Source organism: Galeopterus variegatus, unplaced genomic scaffold (genome assembly GCF_000696425.1).
Source record: "Galeopterus variegatus unplaced genomic scaffold, G_variegatus-3.0.2 Scaffold3814, whole genome shotgun sequence".
In the NCBI taxonomy this organism is placed as follows: Eukaryota; Metazoa; Chordata; class Mammalia; order Dermoptera; family Cynocephalidae; genus Galeopterus; species Galeopterus variegatus.
In genome coordinates, this window is record NW_007729925.1 from 105,282 (window position 1) to 123,948 (window position 18,667).

General features: G+C 37.2%; 3 protein-coding genes across 3 annotated transcripts in view; 1 reads left to right on the top strand and 2 right to left on the bottom strand.

The window, feature by feature from the left end:
- Positions 1–2,803, bottom strand: part of GFM2 (G elongation factor, mitochondrial 2) — a 40,973-nt gene extending 38,170 nt beyond the window's left edge. The window contains exon 1 of the mRNA XM_008586054.1: positions 2,639–2,803. The gene's annotated coding sequence lies outside the window, so the exon portion shown is untranslated. The remainder of the gene's footprint in view (positions 1–2,638) is intronic.
- Positions 2,694–8,238, top strand: NSA2 (NSA2 ribosome biogenesis homolog (S. cerevisiae)). Its single transcript, XM_008586057.1, has 5 exons — positions 2,694–3,066; positions 4,933–5,120; positions 5,212–5,362; positions 6,448–6,627; positions 7,943–8,238. Exons 1-5 carry the CDS (start codon positions 3,064–3,066, stop codon positions 8,060–8,062), a joined length of 642 nt encoding a protein of 213 aa, XP_008584279.1. The 5' UTR covers positions 2,694–3,063; the 3' UTR covers positions 8,063–8,238.
- Positions 8,239–12,240: 4,002 nt separating this feature from the next.
- Positions 12,241–18,667, bottom strand: part of FAM169A (family with sequence similarity 169, member A) — a 68,525-nt gene continuing 62,098 nt past the window's right edge. Inside the window, exons 11-13 of the mRNA XM_008586055.1 lie at positions 16,617–16,773; positions 14,016–14,219; positions 12,241–13,094 (exon numbers count right to left, since the gene is read on the bottom strand). Of these exons, the coding sequence (XP_008584277.1) occupies positions 12,546–13,094; positions 14,016–14,219; positions 16,617–16,773 (910 nt within the window). The 3' untranslated portion in view covers positions 12,241–12,545. The remainder of the gene's footprint in view (positions 13,095–14,015; positions 14,220–16,616; positions 16,774–18,667) is intronic.

Sequence of the window (18,667 nt, forward strand, 5' to 3'; positions counted from 1 at the left end):
ATAACATGGAGCACAATGGTTCGAGGATGTCTGTTTGTCTCTCCCCCATGCTTCCATCCGTTTCTCATTGCTTTGATATTGTACTTGACACAGTGAATATTTAGAAAATATTTTTGAACTAAAGATGCGTAGTTTCTGGGCCGGTCCGGTGGTGCACTGCTACAGTGCGCCGCTTGGAGGGCGTGGCGGTGCTCCTGCCGAGGGTTCGGATCCAACATACAGACCGGCCGCTCACTGGCTGAGCGCGGTCACAAAAAAAAAAAAGGGCCGGCCCGTGGCTCACTCGGTAGAGTGCGGTGCTGATAACACCAAGGCCACGGGTTCGGATCCCATATAGGGATGGCCGGTTCGCTCACTGGCTGAGCGTGGTGCTGACAACACCAAGTCAAGGGTTAAGATCCCCTTACCAGTCATCTTTAAAAAAAAAAAAAAAGAGTAATAAACAGGTCCTATAATCCAAAAAGTCTGAAGATGTATTGCAACACTGAAGTGAAGTGCCCATGATTATTTTAGGTTACAAACAGACAAAAATTGATTATTAAATATTAGAAAAAACAGCCAACAAAATACATTTTTTTAGACAGAGTTGCTTAGGATGAAGTTACATTCATCTTACATAAAAATGTGAATTAAAGGAAGAATATGTAAATAATAGCACAGGTGACATTTAGATATGACCAGTCTTAAAATGTGGTGCCCAAATCACTTAAATGAAAGATACTACTTTAATCCACTCTTTACACATATTCTTCAAAAAACCTCATCTTGTTATTTCTGTACTTACACACCTTTAAGAGTTCTTAAGATAAATCTGCCCCAACTACCTTCAAGGCCTTGACCATTTCTATGTTAGGCAAAAGAAACCAACACAGAGTTCATCCTATTTGATTCTAATTAAGTAAAGTATAAACAGGCAAAACTAATCCATTCTGTTAGAAGTTAGGATAGTGTTTACTCTTGCGAGTGGTAATAACTGGAAAGAGGCATGAGGAGGGTTTCTGGGATACAGGATAATGTGATTTCTTGATTTGCTTAGGCGTGTTTAGGTTTGAAAACCCATTAAAACATACATCTACAATACATGCATTTTTCTGCATTTATGTCACACTTCAATAAAGTGTAAAAGTTCTTCTTGAACTTTTAATTTTAATAGAAATGTCGAGCAGGTATTTCTCATGTCATGGAAAGACCAAACTAGGCTTTAGAGTCAGAGGATTTACTGGAGTCCCAAGACTTCCATAATCTTGGATAAATCTTTTAAAATTCTGAGCTTTTGGGGCCGGCCCGGTGGCGCACTGGATAAGTGCGCCACTTGGGAAGCGCGGCGGCGCTCCCGCCCGAGGGTTCGGATCCCACATACAGACCGGTTCCCGCTCACTGGCTGAGCGAGGCGCGGGGGCAACACCGAGGGTTGCAATCCCGTTGCCGGTCCCCGGTCCGGTACTGGGGCAACACTGAGGGTTGCGATCCGTTGCCGGATACGGAAAAAGACAAAAGACAAAAAAAAAAAAAAAAAAATTCTGAGCTTCAGTCTTTCATCTATCACATCCCAGGATTGGTATGAGAATTAAATTCACTTACTTATTCATTCAACAATAATTTCTTGTGCCTACTATTGCCTTCTAGGTGTTGGGGATGAACCAGTGAACAAAAGACAATCCCTGCCCTCATACTGCCTCTCTCCTAGTCAAAAGACACAGACAATAAACAAAAGAAATGAATAAAATACCCGTACATGGCATCTCCTATGGTGATAGGTGCTATAGAGAAGAAATATGCAGGGAAGAGGAACTGGGGCAGTTATAAGTAAGGAAGGAAGTCAAGGAAGGCCTCACTAAAACAGTGACATTTAAGCAAAGACCTGAAGAAAGTGAGGGAGGCAACACCAGGAGAGGAGTGCATTCCAGGCACAGGGATCAGAGACTATAGAGAGATAACTTACTGGAAAACATGCAAATGCTAGTTAGTGTAAGTTCTGGTTTTAAAGAAAATGATAAGATCACATTAGAGGATGTAGCCTTAAAAAACTGCCCCAAGTCCAAGCACTGACTCGGTGAGATGAATACTTTCTTTTGGAAGGGTGATTTTTGCTCCCACCATAACTGAATCAAGTTCCAAACTCTCAGAAAACTAAGGGAATTTCTGTGACTGTGCAGTCAAAAGGTAAAATTGCCAGTGTTCTTAAATAGATGTAGTTTCTTGCAGTGAATTACTTCCTTCATGGCACTAGAGGGCCACTAAATGCAAGTTCACTCAGCACTTGGTCAAGTGCACCAAAAGGCCTCAAGAATTTCTGGAATTAGTCTTGTATCTCCAGAAAAACAGATCGTTGTCTTTTTTCTTTTCTGACAGTTGTTAATGCCCAGTAGTTTTATTTACCTATACAATAAAATTTAACTTCTCTGCATCCTTCTCAATCGTGCACACATTATACACAGTAACAGGAACGAAGATCAGTCGCCCTCTTCGGAGGGCATAGAGAAACGTCCACAGCTGAACGGACACCGAGAGGCGGGAGTCTGGAGGCCCTGCCGTCCTCCTCCGTGGCTGGATGTGTCAGTCGCAGCTTGGAAGGTCAGCGATTGCCCAGCGCGGGACAAGGACATAGGCACGTGGAGTCGCACGGCGCGGCACCCACCTGGCATTCGGTCGTGTACCAGAGGCCGGCTTTTTCCCGCCGAGCTGTTGGGAACAGGAGGCGCGGTTCGCACCAAAGTCTGCAAAGGCCTCCGATCTGGACGCACTGCCTCAGAGAACGCCCTCGTTCCACCCGAAAAGAACCCGGGTCTTTTCCGCTCTGCCTCCTCCCGCCGCAGCCCTTCGACACTTCCGGCGGTGCAGCAGCCAAATACAGCCTGCCAGCAACTTCCGCCCTTCTAGCTAAATGCGGAGAACAGAAGCTCGGAACAGGTGTGTCGCGCTTGCTCTTCACTCGGCCGTGTTAGAGGGTGACCATTTTCTGTCGTGGGTTACGCGGAGTCGGCTCGTGGGTCTCTGAGACCCGAAAATTGAGAGTTTCTTTGCGCCTCGTAGGCTGCGTCTGGCAGCTTTGCGGCTGTCGCCATGGTAAGGAGGCTGCCTGGAGTGCTCGCGAAACAGGGCATCTGAGTTAGTGGGACCTGGGCACTGGGCCAGGGAGTGAGCGGTGATAGGCGGAAGTGAGGTGCTGCTAAGGGAACGTGGGTAGACTCCGTGGGGTGGGCTCCAGAGAGTGGGGGAGAAGAAAACACTTCACTTTAGGGACCCAGAGTGCGATATTTGTCACAACACAGGCTTTGGAGCGAGGCACATTTCATTCTTGGTTTCGCCACGTGTGGTGATAAGTGCCAGAGCCTAGTAGGAATGTGGTTGAGCCTTGCTGTAACCGTGTACAGTAGGCGTTAATCTCGCCACCTCATTTAACTGCTGAGGAAACTGAGGGCGTCCTTGTCAAAGGCTAAGTAGCTAATGAATTGCAGAAAGGGGCTTTACCACCCAGACCTGGCTGCTAGATCTTCTTTCTACTACATTTCTAATCTGTATTTCTTTGCAGAATGACATTACACATTTTTGTTACTGCAAAGTTTATGTGAGAGCAGTTGAGAACACACCTGATACGAGCACCTTGTTGATTGTTGCTTAGCATTTCCCCTGTGCTGGAGTTGGTTTTGCATCATTTTATTTTCGCAGTCCTAAAATACAAATAGACTAGGGCAGCGTGTTTAAAATAAAACATAACTGGCATTTAAAATGCAGAAGGGATCCCATATATTGCTGGTGAAATGCAAAATAATAACAGCCACTTTGGAAAACAGCCTGGAAGTAAACGTGGCCACAAAAAAACCTGTGCAACTTTGTTGTAGCTTTATTTGTAATCATAGAAAATTGGAAACAACCCAAATATCTATCAACTGGTCAATGGGTAAACAAAAGGTGGTATATCCATACAATGGAATACTACTCAACAGTAAAAACAGTTGAAGTACTGATACATGCAACAGTGTGGGTGAATCCCAAAAGCCTTATGCTAAGTGAAAGAAGCCAGGTGCAAAAGGCTGTATACTGTAGATTCCGTTTACATTTCACCTGGAAAGGGCAAAACTATAGAGATACCAGATTGGGGGTGAAGAAAGAGGATTGACTTCAAAGTGACACAAAGGAACTTCTTGGTTTGATGGAAATATTCCATATCTTCTTGATTGTGGTGGTTACAGAACTGTATGGTTAGTCAAAACTTAGAATTATATGCCTACACCTAAAAAGGGCAAGGTTTGTGTGTAAATTATACTTCAATAAAACTGAGTTGGGTTATGAAATGATGATGATGTTGGAAAAAACAGTTTGCCTATGTCAGGAGAAAAGGAGAGAGATATCCTGTAATCAACTCATCCCTTTTGTGGTCCAGTGGATTTTGGACAGTTGCAGTCAATGAACAGAGTAACTTTCACTGAGATTATTACAGATGTAAACCCCGATGTCTCGTATCATCCAAGATCAAGTTATATGAAATTTACATTACATGAATAGACTTTAAAAGTCAGTTAAGCAGGGCCAGCCCGGTGGCGCACTGGAGAGTGCGCTGCTTGGGAGCGCAGCTGCGCTTCCGCTGAGGGTTCGGATCCCATGTGGAAACCGGTTCACGCTCACTGGCTGAGCGCGGTGCCGGCGCAACACAGAGGGTTGCCATCCCGTTGCGATCCCGTGCGCTTCCGCTGAGGGTTCGGATCCCATGTGGAAACCGGTTCCCGCTCACTGGCTGAGCGCGGTGCCGGCGCAACACAGAGGGTTGCCATCCCGTTGCGATCCCGTTACCGGTCAGTAAAAAAGACAAAAAGGAAAAAAAAAAAAAAAGTCAAGCAAGTGAACATTTCAGTGACATAGGATCTTGTTTATGTGTAAAAGAATAATTCTGTCAGAACTTTTAAAATTTTAACATTTCTTGCATCATTATAGCCACAAAATGAATATATTGAATTACACCGTAAACGCTATGGATATCGTTTGGATTACCATGAGAAAAAGAGAAAGAAGGAAAGTCGAGAGGCTCATGAACGTTCAAAGAAGGCAAAAAAGATGATTGGTCTGAAGGCTAAGCTCTACCATAAACAGCGCCATGCTGAGAAAATACAAATGAAAAAGACGTAAGTGATCCCATTTATTTACTGTAAGTTAACATCCTTTGGGTAATAGCTATTAAAACAAATAACGTTGAGTCTTCTTCCTTCTTGGCAGTATCAAGATGCATGAAAAGAGAAATACCAAACAAAAGAATGATGAAAAGACTCCACAGGGAGCAGTACCTGCCTATCTGCTAGACAGAGAGGGACAGTCCCGAGCTAAAGTTCTTTCTAATATGATTAAACAAAAACGAAAAGAGAAAGCGGTAAGCAATAACAATTGAAGTCTTTATTTCTTTTTTGTTCAAGAGAATTATTTAAATTCAGATTTGAGTTTCTTTGTTTGTTCAGTTTAATTTGAAACATAACATTTAACTATTATCATTATTTAGATGTTAAAGTCTTTTTAAGTTTAATTTGATAATAAACTCGGTTTCTTGTCATCAGAGTTTAAGTTTTTAAAAATTTATTAGAATGCCATATCTTTAGTTTTAAGAAATTAACTAAAAACAAAAACTGAGTAAACAGGGAAACTCAACTTCAGTATTTAATGGCTTTCTGTATCTGAAAACTCCTACTAATGCTGTGCTGTTGAGGAGAAAAATGCAACTGCTTTTTGGTTTTGCTGCCCTATAGTGTCAAATTGGTTAAAAAGTAGAATACTGGAAAACTCCATAAGTGATTTGACTTAAATGAAAATTCAGCAGTTTTTTGTTTTTGGGGTTTTTTTAAGCAATGAAAGAAACTTTAGAGGTTATCTACTTAATACCCCTCCTCCCTCATTTTACAGATGGAGTACAAAAGATTGTAAATCATTCTTCATGGTGACATAACTATGAAATGGTAGAGTTGCTCCTAGAGCACGTTTTAGTAATAAGTCCAGAATTCTTTCTACTGTTTTACACTGCTTAAGTATTTTCATAGAATTTGCAGAACATCTGGTGAGGGCTCTGTATTGCTAGTAATCTAAAAATCCATTTGAGGTAGAAATATAAAGATACATTAAGAGGTGGAGACAGTCTTCCAATTTCATGCTCTTAACTAGTAGTAGGCACATAAACTGCTTATAGAAGTCACTGCCTTATTACAGGTGGTACTTTTTGCCCATAACAAGGCTTTAAGATTTTTAGCTTAAGCAAACCATTCATTTAATGTACCCATGATGTGTAAACTTGTTTAATTCCTGCTTAATTGGCAGCTTATAAGGACCTCTAAAAACCAAGCAGACCTCTAAAAAACAGTTGAGCCAAACGTGTTGAATAGCTAAGGAAAAAAGTGGATCTACTTCTTTGTATAACTAAAACATATTTGACTTATTCTTATTGTCATTTAAATGGTGGTCTGTTCTTAGGGAAAATGGGAAGTCCCTTTGCCCAAAGTTCGTGCCCAGGGAGAAACAGAAGTATTAAAAGTTATTCGAACAGGAAAGAGAAAGAAGAAGGCATGGAAAAGGATGGTTACTAAAGTCTGCTTTGTTGGAGATGGCTTTACAAGAAAACCACCTAAATATGAAAGATTCATTAGGCCAATGGTAAGTCTTTTGCAGGAGTGCAGTGACTTAAATATTATTTCTTGTTAAACTGGTTAACATACGTTATAATTTCCTGAAATTCTTAAAATTGATATGAAAAATAGGTTGAAAGATGTTTTTATGCTATTATTGTTACTTTAAGTTATTGATAGGGATTATTTGGCATTTTTTCCACTACAGTCAAGAATCTTCTCTTCAGCTTCATAAGAGATTTGAAATGAAAAAGAATTTTTGTAACAGATGTCAGTGAATTCTTTTAAACATGACATATTTGAATCTTCACTTTCCACACAGTCGTATTTTACTCATTCAACAAGTGATCTACTGTATGCGTGACGCTGTGCTAGGCCTCAAACACTTGTCTTTGAGAATATTAGAAAACTTGAGTAGGACTATTTTGTCAAGTCAATTCTGGTTTAGTAAGGTAAATATTTTAATGCTTACGAAAACATTCAGTATGCAATCATTGAAAAAAGAAAAGGAACTTAATATAAAAGTAGCTTAATTTCTGTTGACAACAGTGATAGTAATAGTAGGATAGGCCCCCAATCCTACCCCCCGCCCCCTGCACTTGGGGAAAAAATGAATATTATTGAAGATATATTTTTGGGAAGAATACCTTTTGTAGAAAAAGTAGTTATGAATGCAATTCTTTTTTAATTTAGCTTACTGGCTTCAGGTTACATAAAATGTACTGCATTTATTTTAATGCTTTTTACTAAAAATCATTTATTAGATGCAAAGTTATAACTAAAAAATACTGGAAGAAAATACAGTAACTGGGAGCAGGGGAAAGGAGGTATACATCAAACATATAACCACACTACAGGTATTTCAGTGATAATTAAAACTGAAATATGTCATGCAGCAATTTTAAATTCTTTTTTCATTTGCTGCTTTTAGTGCCCAGATTTCTCTAAAGGTTGATGTTCTTTGAAAGCGGAGAATACACTCTTAACTTCTTGAGTCACTGGCTCATAGTTCATGTTGGCTGACCTCAGTTTTAAAATGTGGTTAAAATTGATTTGAAACCTATTTAAAACCTGATGCATTTTTCAGTCAGAATTATGTGGAAAAGTAGCAGTGCTCAGGTCAATCCACAAAGGCCTGTTAATAACAATATACTATGGGTAATAGAATAGAGCTGACATTTGTAAAACCTCTATTTTTATAAAAATTGTATTCAGAAGTCAAGCTTGGTCTTGAATGATTCAAGTTTGTAAAATCTCATCCTCTGTAGTGCATTTCTTATTTCTTAAAAGTGGTAATTAGAAATATTTTAGGCAAAAGTTATGTTCTTTAAAATTGTTATTAGCTAACATCCCTCCCTTTTCCTTTTTTTTTGGTTTGGTTTTGTTTTCTTTTAGGAAAATATGCCCAGGTTACCAACAATCCTGAAAACGATGGGTGCATAAATGCAGTCTTACTGGTTTGACAGCAGTTTTGTACAAGTAACTCCTTATAATGATCAAAGACTACACACCAGTTGGGAAAACCATCCTTACTGTGATGTTTCTGAATGCTACCAAACAAGCTGTACCTGTCTGCAGTCATCGAGAGAGAACTATTTATTACATTGTAAAAAATAAAATGGCCCAGTTTAACAAAGTGGTCTTTATTTTGGGGGTCTACTTATTTAAATGTTCATAAAATTGAACTGAAAAAGCAAATACTGTGTACACATATCCTTCATCAGTATCTGCATTAATGAGTGGGTAATCAGCGATGCATCTGTAATTACTAGAAAAACCAGTGTAAACACTTTTCATAAAGGTTAACACACACACAATTATGGGGCCTAGGCTAGGAGACCTTACCTGAAGGTTCTTCCACCTTGTTTTTAATTAATTTTAAAAATGTTGCAGTACACATGATAATGTTTAAGTTTATAAAGTATGAGAAGGTATACACTACACTCAAAGTTCAGAACTCTTATTAGATAAATCTCACCTGTGATTAATCCTTAACTTCTTTGTACAGTAAGTCAGAATTATTCTAAACATTTTTTTCCCTCTCATTCAAACATAACACCTACTTGGAACTATATTTTCTACTTGAAACATGAAAAAGATGAAAAGTACATTGAAATGTTCTACTTCCTTTAGCATCTTCTATATTCTAAACTTAGGGTAGTATATTTATACTTTCAGAACATTAAAAATTGGTTTAAGTAATTCCAGCTTAGTTTTAAAAGGGAAAAGACTACACTGATGCCTTGAGAAATTTTCAGTTACTTGGTTGTAACTTGATGAAAGCACTTTTGTGATCTGAATTATATGTTTACGGCTTTGAGCTTCAGGGTTTCTGTATATTACATTAATCTGTAATCATCACATTTTTTTTAAATTGTGTTTATTGTTTTAAAGTCTGTCTGCAAAGTACAACAAATGTGATTAATTGTGCCTTTAATGAAATCAAATGTCTAAACAAATTCAATATCTAAACACATCTTCATAAACAAAATTGGGGAAAAGAGAAGGAAAAGAATTTCAAAACAGATCAGATCAGGAAAGAATCACAAAATATAGGTTTAATTACTACTTTTCAACTTAAAAAAAAAAACTATCAAGAAAACAAACATACTCCAGTAAGACTTGCTAGTCTGAGTGATGTAGCATTTTTTTCTAAGCTTTACAATCATAGAGGTTTTAGAACACAGACATTTAAGGGAAATAAAGCTAGTTCCTTGGAAATGACAGTCCAACATGATACAATCACTTGATGACAGAAGCTGAACCTTTCTTACAATTAGATTTTAACAAATGATTTTGCCACTAATAGAAATCGGTAATATGTGAATAACAAGTTCTGGAAGGTGAAAGAAAACAATTGATACTAAAGAAATGAAGTCTGCTTATTTTTTAGAACCAAAAATAAAGCAAATTACTATCTTGGAAGGTACAAAAGAAAGCTTGATTATAAAGTATGAAAACAAGCATAACATTTGTAACTAATCACACCCATGAAAGACTAGATCACACCTGAAACACCATATTACTACTAGACATACAAGGCAGAAATTTGTCTCTAAAATACTGTTAGATGAGTAGTGTTAGTATAAATTCTTTATTTACATTAAGATCTGTCTCAGTTTGCTGGTGTGACCAAACCTTAGAAGGTAATCCCAAAGGGTAAAGCAGAATGTAAGAGCAGGTATTTAGATATTAGGTAAAGATTCAATTTGATGCAATCATAAGCCTTCAAGATGTTTTTCTAAAGTCACTGAAACCATTTTAGATAGTGTTCTAGTTGTCTGCTAAAAGTAAATCAGATAACTAGATGTTATCCTTACCATCTCTGCACTGAATAGAAACACCATGAATAGACACGTTTTAAGTAGACTGACATTCTAAGTCATGCTGTTTGATTTTATAAAAAAATCATAATAGAACCTCTCACCTTTAAAAGTTGTAGAGGAGCTTTATAATAAATTCTTAAATATACTAATTTCTGTGATGTCTAGCAATTGAATAATTTAAACTGGAAAGTAGAACTAAAATTTTGCTAATAACGGTTTGCTTTATATTACACAAGGAAATATATACGTATGTACACAAAAAGTGAACTCCCTTCTCCAGAAACAGAAAAAAAGCAGTTCACAAAGGACTATATAGAATGTGACTGGACACTCAACAACTGGACTAGTGGGTTAAAATCACATTTCAGTCCTCTAATTCTGAAAGGTTTTCTAATGCCTTGTACAAACTATATGTATTTGATTAAGTTTTAGATTCCTTATTGAGGATAAGTTTTGTTATAAATTCTCTCAATTCCCAAACATTAAGTTTTTTTTCCATGTGACCTAACGCTTTCCCTCTATAACCTACAAACCCCCAAATAACATTTTCTTTCAGAGATAATATGTAACAAGTTTTCTTGTGTGCTAAACAAAATGTTTTGAAATTACTTAAAATTTACTTACGGTTTGAACCAAACAAGTTTAACAAGCATAAGTTTATACTGTTAAGTTCCCAGTAATCATATATGAATAACTAAACATGTCTTTTTTGTAAACTCAGTGACTATATTCACACATCAACAGTTGTCAGTGAGCTCAATCTTCTTTAAACAAGACCTATTAAAAGGAAATATTTTAAAGAGAACAATGAACAATTCAAGTAAAAAAGTAAAATACCTAAAAGTATTATTGTTTTTAAATCTATTTAAGAAATGAAAAATGGAAAAGTTAAGAATTTACTGAATATGAACAGAACTTCAGTCATTTCCCTAATTGTGATATTAACAAGTTTCTCATAAAATATATAAAACAGCATTAATGTCTGATAGATTCACTAGTATTAGCCATACTTATTCTTTCATTTAATTAGCATTTGTTGAGAAAACAAATGGCCAAAGTGCCTTAATTTTCATTTAGAATGAAATAATGTGGCTTACTTCTGACCAATAATTAAACAAAATGTAGGGGCATACATATGTTCAAAATCTTACATTTTCTCAAAATTTCCTAGGCAAAGGCCTTTGTCATGGCAACAATATGTACACATAACTGGCTAGTTTCCAACAAAACAAATCAATAGTGAGCAAGACCAAAGGGACAACTGAAGCCTCCCATTTGATTTAAGCTCTTGTAACTACAGCTCCTAGGGCAGTTCTACTCCTGCCGTCTAGGTCTAAGATTGTGGGGCACAGTTCCAAACTTACCCAAAAATGGATGCCAAGGGCATAACCTGGCAAGCAGTCAAGCCGGGGGAAATCACTCTGTGAGTTAGAGAAGTGGATGAAAGCTAGGAGAACACGAATGACTCTAGAATTAGGGCAGTGGCAGGATTAAGGAGAAGCCCTAGAAAAAAAAGGTCCTCACACTTGAAGTGTAGATGTTAACTGGATGGAGACAAAAGTACAGTCTCCAGCTTAATTTATCTATCTCTGATCAGGACCAGAGAGTCCAAGTTAAATTATATCCCTAAATTATATTAATTGGGATGTTTACATGATTAAAGGTAAGAGTGTACTCTTTAAGCTTGTAAGCATCTGCAAATATGCAGAAATTTTAAAACTCATAGCAAACGAATACTTCAAATGAAATTTTAAATAATTAGTACCCACACGCCACAGTTAATCCCTAGCAGTACTGTTAATATCAGATGATACAGATTGAGTAGGAAATAGATTTTGTGTGACTTTTCAGAGAAGTTGAAGTCAAAGGAAGAAACTGCACGAATACTTCAAATGAAATTTTAAATAATTAGTACCCACACGCCACAGTTAATCCCTAGCAGTACTGTTAATATCAGATGATACAGACTGAGTAGGAAATAGATTTTGTGTGACTTTTCAGAGAAGTTGAAGTCAAAGGAAGAAACTGCATCTACAACAAGGATTCAGAGGCCAAAACCAAAATATCATCTTCATAAACCTTTGACCATACATTTCTGTTCTTGTGCTCTCATTTATAGAAGTTATATTTATTCTAATTTATTGACACATTTTTGTTTAGGCATGCCCACATTTTTAAAAATGGTGATTAGTTTTGATATTTAAGATAAAACTTCTGGAGCCCTCACCAAGTTTTACTATTAAAATCCTTAGTATAAAAAGATTTCTGTGATCCTTACAAGTAATGGAAAGCCTACTACTTTCACAGTTTTTTAATTTATATTTTTTGAAATATTAATGGTCTGATGTTTCACCGGCTAAAGATATGATCTGGTTTCCCAAAATTGAAACATGGTTAATAAAAATTAAAAATTGCATTTACAAAAAATAGCCTGAAAAATTAAAAAGAATGGTGAATCCTAGGTCCTAAAGGGAAGAGAAAACTGCATAGTAAATAAGTTCAAATTAAAATTTTGGAAATTTTTTTTTCCTGTGCCCCATGCTATTTATTAACTGCCATATTTTAAAAACAATACTTATGTTACAAAGAAGAGGATTTATCATCTGCATTTCTTCTTCATTCAGGTCAGCTTGGCCTTCTTCTTAGCAGGTCCTTTATGCCCTTTGGCCTTTCTTCTTAAATTCCGCCTGTCTACCACCGGCACTTCCACTTCTATTTCCTCTGAGCTGCTATCCACAGCTTTTTCTGCTGATGGTGTAAACTGATCCAGTTGCTCAGAAGATGCTTCAGACTGCTCCTCTGACTGGTTCTTCTGTCCCACACTCTGTGAAAATGGCACATCTTCAAGTTCAACCTCTATCAAAGAACTCTGTGAAAGGGCAGTGGATGTTTCCTGGGTCTCAGGTACCCCCTCCTCACCCTGGTCTTCCAAAGAGGAAGTAGTGTTGGGTGATAAATTCTCAGAGACTGGTTCTTCAGAAAATTCAGCTATCCCAGAGTTTGGAAAACCACTGTCAGACCGTTCTTCATTTGAGATAGTAGCAACATTGTCTGAACCTCCAAAATGTGCTTTCTTTCTTGAAACCAGAGACAGTTTCTCATCAGTGTGCCCCTTTTCATCAGAAGGGCCTTCATCTATCAACATTTCTGAGTCGGTTATATGTGGAGTCTGAAAATAAAAGACCCGGTCAACAAATAAACTTCTGCAATACAGTTGTAAAATAAATTCTTCTCAGACACTAATATGCAATGGCGCTGAACTACAATTTTAAAGAATTTGGAACTCATTACTTTTGTTAATCATGTGTACAGATTCTGAATACAACCCAATTTCTTCGAAATTGTCCTGTGATGATTTTGATACACTAAGTTCTTATTAAAGATAAAATAAAAGCAAAAGCTATTTACAATAAAAGTTATTTTATCTCAAATAGTACTTAAGACACTTTAAACTTCACATCAGATTCCTGAATCAACCGCAAGTTTTAGTTCCTGGTGTTACTGGAGCCAGAACCAAGAATCCTGTGGGACTTGACACTGTGCCACCCCACTAAGTTTGACTATGGTTTCATTAGATGATAGGTAAAGACAGTGAAAGTTTTAGGACTTATTTAGGTGAGACACTAATAAGATAATGCTATACAATAGTTTTTTAGCCTTAAATCAAAATATTCAAAAGAAACAAAATTAAATTTCTTTAAAAATACTCTTCCAAGTTTCTTCCACTAACCTAAATGGTCTCCCCAATTAAAACAAACTAAATTTACTGTATTGGTCATAGACTATGTAAGCAATAGGTACTCAAGTATTTGGTAAATAATGCTTTGTCCATTTTCCTAAGCATTTCCCTAAGTCTACAAACTAAAACTCATTTTACCATAAGTCAGATATGAATAATGTTACAAAGATTTGCATTTATGAATTATTGATTACATTTCCTTACAATATAAAATCTAGCAAAAAAGTTAATTTTCCTGAAGGACTATATATGTTAAGGTGGAGGAAAATATATGTACTACACCTCCTCTCTTCCAATGTCGCCAACATTGGTAAACTCTAACTATTAAAAATTAGGTTATATCCCTCTTACCTTATCTGGTGCAACAGCCTCAGGGGGTTTTGAAGATTCTACTGTCACTGGAACAAGATTTGTAGAGTCTTCACTAGAAGTAAAAGACTGCAATTTTAATTCTTCATCTAACGCTTCACTAGTGGAGTCTTCCTCTTCAGTTATAAGTGAGGTCTTAAGAGCATCATCCATGATTTCACCATTCATAGGCTCTAATTCAGATTCCTACACCATTGGGGGGGAAAAGTCAGAACATGATTACAAACTGACTTATCTGTCAATGCAAGGTGGGTCCCTTCTCAGTCCCTACCTGTCATGCACCAGGAGTGAAGATGGACTTACAACATTATAGGGTATGAGTTAAAGAAGAGTCTTACTGGGGGGAAGGGGAAACTTATGAGGCAGGGTCAGTAAAAGAAAAGAACGCATGAGTATCCCATACTCCCACTGTTCTTATAGCGAGATGGGGTAGGAGCAGGATGCTCCGTGGACACATGGTGTGGGTCTGGGATTCAGCGAAAAGACCCTGCCCCCTCCTTGCTCTTCCTTCTTATAGGGCAATCATGGGAGGAACCTTTTCAGGAAAAGGGCACCAGAGGAAGTCTAGACTTGATGTCAGCTCTTTACAGAACACCAGTTGTTCAGCACCTGGAATCACTGGGGCCTGTGGGAAGTTACAGTTTACCTTGCCAGAGGGGGAAGCACTATCAGTCACATGGGAAGCTGAGTTTGGGTGAGACTTCTTGCTGGGAGAAGAGAGCCCCAGTCTCAGCTAGCTCATTGTCAGTCCCCAGGGTCATCTCTGAACAATCCTGTTCCTTGCACATCACATTTTTAAAATGTAGAAATACTATCTGATAACAAACCCTCCAATATCTGGAATTCTTCTTCGAGTGTTTACCAATTTACTTCTATTTAATGTGAAATATCTCTACTTAATCCTAGTGATATTCTAACAATTACAGGAAATTTTATTACCATTTTTAAAATTAGAAAACGAATGCACTCAAGTGTTCAGAAATAGATTTGACTAGATTATAAGACCCTCTAAAAACATATAAAGGAAAATTTTCCAAAGGGATACTGAAATCAGAGACTTTTATTTTATTTTCCTTTTCTTAATGACAGATCATATATTCACAACTTATTAAAAATAAAATATAGGGGTGAGCCAGTTATCTCAGTTGGTTTGAGCGCAGTGTTGTTATGCCAAGGTCAAGGGTTCAGATCCCCTTGCTGGCCAGCTGCCAAAAAAAGAAATAAAATAAAATATATATAGATTATGTATTAACCCAGATTCACATCCTTCCCTAAAATCTTATTATCTTTCTATAAAATTTTCTAAAAATATAAATTTAATAAAAATTTTCTATAATAAAATCATATATTTTTTATTGTTAAAAGGTATTTTATTATTATACCTGATGGTATACAGAATAGATCGTACACAGAAGGTAGTGATAATAAAACTCATAATAGGACCAACCAGAGTAGGAGAAATGTATTAGTTACACTTATAAGTTAATTTGTACTTTTGGGTGAGTAATTAAAAGTGAGAAGCAATGAAGTCAAAAGGTCAGTCCTTCAAAAGTTTAAGTTTAAGAACAGAATGAAAGATAAATAAGAAAACAGGCTCAGTACAGAAGTAATAAGAATAGAGATTTTCTTGAATTTAAGATAATAGAAGACGTGTCTAAATAGCAATATTCAGTAGGCAAGTGACATTATGGGACAAGTCTGGATCAATATTGAAAATCTAGAATTATTAATCATATGTGCTTTTCTTTACTTCTGAAATTTTCTACAAGAAGAAAAATGCCATTTAAAAATATAGTTTCATGAAGCAGAAGAAGTGAGAACTAAACTGAAATGACTTACGAAAACAAAATCCATATTATAGTTTCACTTATAATACTGGACTTGGCAAACAGGAAAAAGATTTTTCAAGAAACTTGAAAGAAGAAATAAGGAATCTGTAGAGAGGAAAGGTTGAAGATATTAACAAGAAGAGAAGGACAGGAAATGGACAGAGAGGAGGGGAAAAAAAGATAGGGATAAACACTTGAGGAGCCGCAGCAATCAAGCCAGATGAAGAGTTTACTGAATAACAAAGGGTTTGCCTATTTGTCTTCTAGTATTTAGTTATCTTTCCAGGAATTTGTAAAATCAACTGTGATCAAATATATATTTTTTTCTGGATAACTAATTCCTATCCTTCTCACCAAAACAGGAGATGCAGTTGAAGGCTTATTGGACCTGAAGACATTCTAATAGGTTCTACAATGCAGACTTCTAGTCACATCATTTACGTACTTCTTAAGTGTGTTTAATTCCACAAATTAATTTATATTTTTAAATGCACAAAGGGATCTTATTACTTAAACATCTATTTTATCTTTGATATAACTCAAACTGTTATAAACTCAGTTTGAAATATAAAATATTTGTAACTCTATCCTCTCCCCAAATCTAGTACCTGACCTGCTTAATATATGCTTTTTAACACTAAACACAATTTCTAAGACTCTAAAATATATCATTATACTTTTCTAACAATATATGATTAAGAAAGTTAAAATGTAATTTCCTTCCTTTCACTGTATTTCATAAGCGATCTCATACCTTTTCACCATCTGGCTTCTCCACTCGTGGCTGGGTTTCTGGTGCTGGCCGCGCATCTTTTTCACTGCTTTCATCCTCAAATTCAATCACTCTCTGTGCAGGCTCTTCTTCTAGGAAATCTTCTGAGCTCTCTGATGTGTGTGCAGTAGACTCCAATCTAGAAAATAAAAGAAAACCATTCTCACTTGTTTTATTAAGGATGAAGATAAAATTTCAGAAATGCTTTCTTAATAAGATAACATTTTAGAACATCAACCAAGTGTTGTTCAGTCAACAACTTCAGATTTTGTGTGCAGGTCCAAAACCAATCTCTTCATCCTCTTATAAATTTGTTCTCTTTCCCACCTTGTTCTCCAGTTCAATTAATAACATCACCACCTTTTCACTCATGTAAAACTAGACCCTTCTTTTATTCTATCCATCTCTCATTGGATCTTATTCTATTAGAATGAACTACATCCCAGTTTGCCTGGGACAGCCCCAGTTTACAGCTTTTGCCCATAGTTATGGATACTGGCATAATTATTAATAATGTCCCTTTCATTCTCAAAAATGTCAGCTTGGATGATAAATTATATGGGTTAGTTCTACCTCTGAAATGCCTTTCAAACATACCCCTAACTTTCTATTCCCGATTATTTCTATTTCACAGCCCTATTTCAGGCCCCAATACTCTCAGGACCACTGCTCTAACTTCTTCCCAACTCTTCTTTGGACTTACAGCACATTCTTCATCAAGATTTTCAGAAGTGTCTTTCCAAAACACATACCTGTACCTGTGACAGCCCAGCTCAGAAACTTCTGATGGTTCTCTATAAGCTGAGTTAGTAAAGTGTACTTCCTTTCAAGGCCTAACATGACCAGACCCTTATATTTGTATTTCCTAGATGCTGCAATTTACCTTATCCATCAGTTATCCTTACCAACATTCCTCCTAGCTTTGTGCCTTAGCTATGTTATTCCTTTAGTCTAGATCTGCCTCAGTAAGGTAGCCACAAAATACATCAATATTTTACATTTAAATTAATAAAAATTAAATGAAATAAAAAATTCAGTTCTTCAGTTGCACTAGCCATGCTTCAAGTTCTCATGGGACACACTGGCTAGTGGCTACCACACTGGGTGGCGGTGCAGATGCAGAACACTTCCATCATCATAGAAAGTTCTACTGGACAGTCCTGGTATAAGTCAGGGGTCAGCAAAATTTTCCCTTAGGCTTTATGGGCCACATGGTCTCTGTCCCAACTACTCAACTTTTCCACTGTAATGCCAAGAGCTACCATAATAAAAAATACATAAACCCATTAGCTCATTAGCATGGATGTCTTACAATAATATTTTATTTACATAAACAGATGGCAGGCCAAATATGGCGTACAGACCACGGAAGACCCTTAGACTAGAAAGTCTTCTCTCCCAACTCTGCTTGCTGAGTTTCTACTTATCTTTGAAGCCCTGGCCCAAATGCCAAATCTCTTCATTCTCTCAATTACAATCAGTCACTCCCCCATCTACATCCACAGCATTCTGTTCTTCTATTAATAAACTATCACAATCCACCTTGCAGAGCTCTTAACTGTGTTCACGTCTTTACCATTAGGCAGTCAATTTTGTTCAAGGGCAAAAGTAAAGTTTTGTTCTTCATATGTCAGAGGAAGCATTCAAGCATCTAGTCTTACTGTTACTATTCTGTTTATGGAAAAGAAACAAAATCCCACAATAATTCTGGAATGTTCAATTTAAAATACATTGTTACATTCCCTGATAAAAAGGGTACTGCGTCAAAATACTACTCAGTGAAAAAACCCTAGCTATCAAAACTCTTATTATTCTGGGCCGGCCCGGTGGCACACTGGATAGTGCGCCACTTGGGAAGTGCGGTGGCGCTCCCGTCCGAGGGTTCGGATCCCACATACAGACCGGCTCCCGCTCACTGGCTGAGCGAGGCGCGGGAGCAGCGCCGAGGCTTGCAATCCCGTTGCCGGTCCCCGGTCCGGTACGGGGGCAACACTGAGGGTTGCGATCCGTTGCTGGACACGGAAAAAAGACAA